This window comes from Amphimedon queenslandica, unplaced genomic scaffold (genome assembly GCF_000090795.2).
Source record: "Amphimedon queenslandica unplaced genomic scaffold, v1.1 AMPQUscaffold_13099, whole genome shotgun sequence".
In the NCBI taxonomy this organism is placed as follows: domain Eukaryota; kingdom Metazoa; phylum Porifera; class Demospongiae; order Haplosclerida; family Niphatidae; genus Amphimedon; species Amphimedon queenslandica.
Genome location: NW_003546665.1, coordinates 2,271 through 8,357, shown reverse-complemented (window position 1 = coordinate 8,357; position 6,087 = coordinate 2,271). Strand labels below are relative to the sequence as shown.

The 6,087-nt window shown below is 33.3% G+C and overlaps 1 protein-coding gene across 1 annotated transcript; it reads left to right on the top strand.

The window, feature by feature from the left end:
- The first annotated feature begins 464 nt into the window (after positions 1-464).
- Positions 465-3,906, top strand: LOC109585220 (uncharacterized). The gene is made up of 4 exons (XM_020001214.1): positions 465-733; positions 2,461-2,934; positions 3,429-3,515; positions 3,572-3,906. Exons 1-4 carry the CDS (start codon positions 466-468, stop codon positions 3,904-3,906), a joined length of 1,164 nt encoding a protein of 387 aa, XP_019856773.1. The 5' UTR covers position 465.
- The last annotated feature ends 2,181 nt before the right edge of the window (positions 3,907-6,087 follow it).

Sequence of the window (6,087 nt, the reverse complement as noted above, 5' to 3'; positions counted from 1 at the left end):
GGATTAAAGCAGCTCTTCTCGCAACTTTAGATATACATTGTACAACGATTCACACCAGCACATAGTGACCGGGGCGTACATGAGCATCCTCATCATCAAAACATACTCACTAGTTGAACTAATTTGTACCAATACAACACTAAATGGGGAGAAAGGGAGAGAAGTGAAAATAATAAATTAATAATGATTTGTATCATAATTTTTAGTATTGATTATGATAATTAGACACCATGTGCTTTTAGTATGCACAAGCATATAGATGCATTAATATATTACCTTTCAGCTACTAATTTCAAATCATCTCTTTTCATGTGGTGTGGTCTTTTTGACTGATAGCTTTGGCCTTTGGAGGCTGTGAGTTAACAGTGAGTTTGAGCAGTCTTGCACTCGGTCTTGCACTCTTGCACTTGTTGGGCGGATCCCTATCTGCTGTGTAGGTGGAGCCGGAGCATTATTTTTATCAATATGGTCGACTTGTGTCAATGGAGAGCAAGTATTGGACTTTGGAACTGCTCTCAGACTCGTTGTCAGACGACGTCAACGCTCAGTAAACCATCTAATAGGAACTGCTTTCACTCATTCAGTTTTCTAAAGCCTCTCCAGAAGGCACCGTTTAACCTACCACTGAAAGTTTACTTTTTTGCCGCTGTCCTCCTACTTCTTCTTCTTCCCATCTTCTATTTATCTTCGTATGTAAAGCTCGAGTCTCACTCTGGGTATCACTATACTTCAGGTATAAAACATATCAGTATTATGTTTTTAGTGTGAATGTGCATGCCGTGCCAAAAATTGCTAGCCATTGTACCCTATATATGTATATATATATTGCGGATTTTTTCACCAATAATAGTTTTCGCAAATGACCCACATCAGGAAGTTTGTGAAATTAATTTTGCGAATTTCCACTATTCTTCCATTTTGTACCATATTAAATTGATTTTCAAGGAATTTAATTTCGTGAATCTTGAATAATCCACAAAATTTGTGAAATTTGTTATCCTAAAAAAACCGCTATATGGTATTTTTGCAAACGATAATAATTATGGTATCAACCGTATCAATAATTATGTATCGGTCAGAGTTCCATTTAGAAATATTTGTTTGGGATAGGGATAAAATTTGCCACACATGGTAAGAGGCTTTGGGGGAAGTAAACTTTCATATTGTTCTTGTTTTTTTTTTAATCGTTGAGTGTTTGGTCTGATAACTGGTCAAATTCAGTGCATATTCTCATTGTATAATCTCATAACACCTTAAGTAATTTTTTATTTAAGATTATTTTTGGGGGAAGATGTAGAGTTTGGCTCCAGTAGATAACTTTTATTTAGTAATACTATTGTACATATTATACATGCATGCATGTGTACATGTACATGTACATGTATCTATGGTAATGGTTACAGTACAATTTTTCTTGTTTTTTGTTAATTGTTGAGAGTTCGGTCTGTTAACTGGTAAAATTCAGTGCATATTATCCATAGCAGTTTGAGTGCTGATTTAAAATTTTTTGGGGAGAAAGAGTTTGGGGTAGAAGGTTACTCCCACTATCTCCCCAATAAATAAAACCCTGTCAGTATCAAAATTTTGAAGGAATTCTGGTCATGCTGTTTCGTATATAATAATAAAGTACATGTAAGTTAATGATGTAAAATTACATAGACATGTGTGAAAAGCACAACATGCCATATACTAGGGATATTTTCAAGTCGCTAATTGTCAAATCATAAAATTTTGTGAATTTAACCAGATTTACCATTTGTTGATATAAATTTTTGTGTATATTACATTTGTAAACAACACATGTACTTTCTGCGCTAGTGTGCCACACCTTGTTTTCGGAATTTAATTTCGCAAATTTAATGATAATGCAAAATTTATTTCAAGTGAAATATAACCCCTATGCAGTATCAGATATAGTACTAGCTACAAGTATGTGGACTGTTTTAGAGCAAACCAATATGATTTGAGAATGGGAGAAGCTATAAATTTTATTTCTGAAATCTGAATATTGTTCTCATGTCATGTTTTTTGCTTCATTTCTGGATTTTTAGTTCTACATACATTTTTATGTGTCTACATTGAAGAGGATATGCACTTTTGACATTATTGCATATTAATTATTACTCTAGAACCTTCTAGGACTTTTTGTGTTTTCTAGGACTTTCTTAATTATTCTTATTCATCTGTATGTAATGTACTGTACATTATTATTACACATGTTACCAGAACATTCTAGATTCTTTTCAGTTTTGTATATAAGTGTTCTGTGGTTGTGTTGTATATAGTTCTTAGTTATTGGTTCTTGGTTTATTTAAGACTAAGTAAAGTTAACTTGGTTGTATTCAAAAACTCTAACATACATTTGTGTATTTGTAAATGAGGTTGTCATTGATTTTTGCACTGTATTACATGTATGTGCATTGTGCATATCTGTCATAATTATTTTTGTCACTATTATAGGTACATGCATCACTGTTCATTGTCACTCGATTCAAGCACCAGTATGTTGCACTACTCTGAGCTACATGTACACGTATATACAGCCACCAGTATTGGCAGAAGACACCATTGACAGTTTAAGATTATTTTATCAATTAGTTTTCTTCCTCCTCCTATTATCAGGCGATGTTGAGATTAACCCCGGTCCTAAGATTGATGATCAACCTAGTGTTCCTTTGTTGCTTGAATTACTTAAGCCACTTGTTGACTGGAAATTATTTGGCCTTCATTTACCTGGAATGACACTTGATATTATTGAAACAATAGAAGAATCAGAAAATGATATTAATCTTCAAAAAGAAAAACTTTTCAGGGAGTGGCTCATTAAAAATGCAAACACAACTTGGAAAGATGTCATTTCAGCATTGAAAAGGAGAAAGGAGTTTGAACTGGTGGATCTTATTAATAATCTATTGGAATCACAAGAGTATTCAGGTAGGACTTTACTAGTACAATTAATTTATTAATTAACTTTTTGGCTTTATACATGTACATGTATAATAAAACTTGGTTGTGTAAAAATTTTTATCCCATTACATTTTCCTTTTTAATGTTTGCTTTCTGAAGTAATTACAGCATTTATTTAAATCATTAATCTCTATGCTACTGCATGCATGCATAATGTACATGTACATTTACAGGTAATTATGAACAATTTAAACCCATCATCTACTATTCAACTTGGTTTAAAGCAACTTTGTGGTTACTTTGGCCGTGTTGTCAACACTGTTGCCTGAATTGAACATTGTTCCATTTCAGGCAATAAAGTTGAAACACATCAAAGTAACCACAAAGTTGCTTTCATCATTTAGTGTAGGTACAATTTTTAGTTAAATTAGTCTCCCAAATTTATTTCTATAGATCTAAAGTGATTATGAAAGCACTTAGTGCCATTTACTGATTTGTTACTATGCATGTACAATGTATAGGTAATGAAGATACTGTACCAGTGACACCATCATCATCAGTTTCTGCTGTTAATGCTGGCACTATGCCCATTTCTTGTGCTAAAGAAGGTAAAATACACTTATTGCAGATACATGTATTTGTTATTAATAATAAACTGATGCAGGTAACACTCCTAGTGCTATTTTGAGGATGAATTATGCTACTCTTGTGGATGCTATTACTTCTTGTCTTTACAGAGTAACACATGAACTATATGCTAAAGAACTGATACCAATGGAAACTATTAATCATATTCAAACAGCAAAAGGAATATCTGATTTACGTAAAACTGGTCAATTAGTGTCTGTAATACAAAGGCAATTGGAATGTTCTTATGATCCTCGTCAATATCTTATTGATACTTGTCATGTACTAATGAATCAGCGTCACAAATCACTGGTAGATATTGCTACTTCTATATTACTCAAGTTAAAAGTACATGTACATGTAGGTGAGTAAAGTATATAATACTAATGCCCATAATTACTAACAAGAGTACTCTTGTTCATAATACATATAAGTGTGGTATTGTACATGTATCTACATGTATATGAACATAATTAGCTTTTGTTAAGGCATGAAAATTGGTTAATTTAGAGTCCTGTAATTAGCATTTTCTTGATTGTAAGACAAATGAGCATATTACATGTAATAGCTGGAAATACTTACATGTATTTGCAACTAGACCCAGTTGATCTTCTCAATGATTTGTGGTTGCTAAATCACCAGTATAAAATCAACAATTACAAAATTTTTAACAAATTGCCAAATACTTCATAATTTTTTTCAGTGTTTCTTTGGTGCATACTGTCCATTCAAATACTGACAATTGGTCTCATCTACAATTCTTTAAAATATTTAATTTCATGTATGGTTATTTATAGCTCAATTAGCGTGGTCAGTTTTGATGGTTGGTATTTTATGTGTCAGTTCTTTTTAAAGCCTAGGTTCATTCAATTGGCTTTGAAGTCAGTGGTTTGATTCCATGTTGTATATCTTATTCCATTTATTAATCTACTAGCTAGTACATGTACCTGGATGTTTGCAAAAACAATTTTGGCACTACATGTATGTAAAAACGGAGAACAAACTATAGTAAAGAATCTGCTGCACGTTGCACCAAATCTGTTTATGAGATGCTTGGTAGCACCCATTCTTTCTTCCAACCAACTTTTGTATTAGTGTTGTTCTAGTTCTTATTTTTCAAATAGTTCTAGTTTTAGTTCTGGTTCTAAGCCTTTAATTTGCTTAGTCCTAGTTCTAGTTCTGGTTCCAAATTTGCAGTTTGTATAGTTCTAGTTTTAGTTCTAGTTCTTTATCAGTACTTTGTGTAGTTCTAGTTTTAGTTCTAGTTTCAAGCAAATACTCTACACAGTTATAGTTTTAGTTCTAGTTTTAAGCTCCTATTTTTCATAGTTCTAGTGTAGGTTTAGTTTTAGTTTAGTTCTATTTCCTTTATTTTGACACTTTTTTCAATGATAAAAGCTCTAATCAAGGTAGTTGGCTACATTTTATACAGTCAGTAGCATATTAGTAACGCGGTAGCGTTACTAAGTAGGATTCACCCCCAAACAAAATGGCTGCCACAACTTTTGCAGCCTTGCTATACCGGGAAAACGAGCTCTTATGCTTACCAGACTTCTTAGAGGACCTTATCTTGACCAGAGGACTCCATTGGTACCCATAGCGTGGGTCTAGACCTTGTCTAAAAGAAAAGCCAAAAATCGGTGAACCGGCCGTTTTGTTCAGCCACCTTTTTTCATCTTCATCATCATCATCATCAAGAAAGTTAGTCCTGTCAATCCAGTTGTCAGTGTGTATCTCAGTATCAGTTGGTGCTACAAGGATAATTCTTACACCAATCTACTCCAACAGTCTATGCGCAGGTCCATGTCCCATCAGATCATTCTTCAAGTAAAGAAAAAGTGATACTGTGACTGCTGGATAGAGCCATCTTAGCTGCATGCCGCCATTTTGTTAATTAAAGAAGCATGTGCTCCAAAATTTGGGTGTGGTCGCGCATGCTCAGATCTGCAGCTCTGGAAGAAGCAAGTTATTTTTTTACCAAGCTATGCTTGGAATCAACTACTGCAATACTTTAGTGGAGGTTTCCAGCTAAAAGAAGGTATTAATTTTACATGTTACTGTTTTATCAAGTGTGTGATTTTATTTTATTTTAAAAACAAACAATTAATTAATGTATGATATGCAATGCCGGATAATATGAATGACAACAGCCTGGAAGAACAGGAATAGCTGCAACATAACATGCAGGGAAGATGGACACTCTCAGCTCACAGCTTCTTGAACAAGGACTTGTGTCAAGACTAGTATTAATTTCACTTGTCATCAGGATAGTTGCTATTCCTTCAGCATGTCTATTCAATGCTGTCTCTCATAAATGCTGTAAAGTCATAACAATGATAATAATAATAAAGAAAATTATTGTTTGTGTAAAATCAACAAGCATCACAATGGCAACTAAAGAAATATTATAAATATTATAAAAAAATCAACACAAACAAGAACATAAAAAATTAAAAAAAAACAAGGTTAAGTAGGATTCCAAACGACCAACGAAAATACGAAATGAAAATCCTACTCGTGACGCAAGTTCTACTCTACATTGCAAGGTGATCC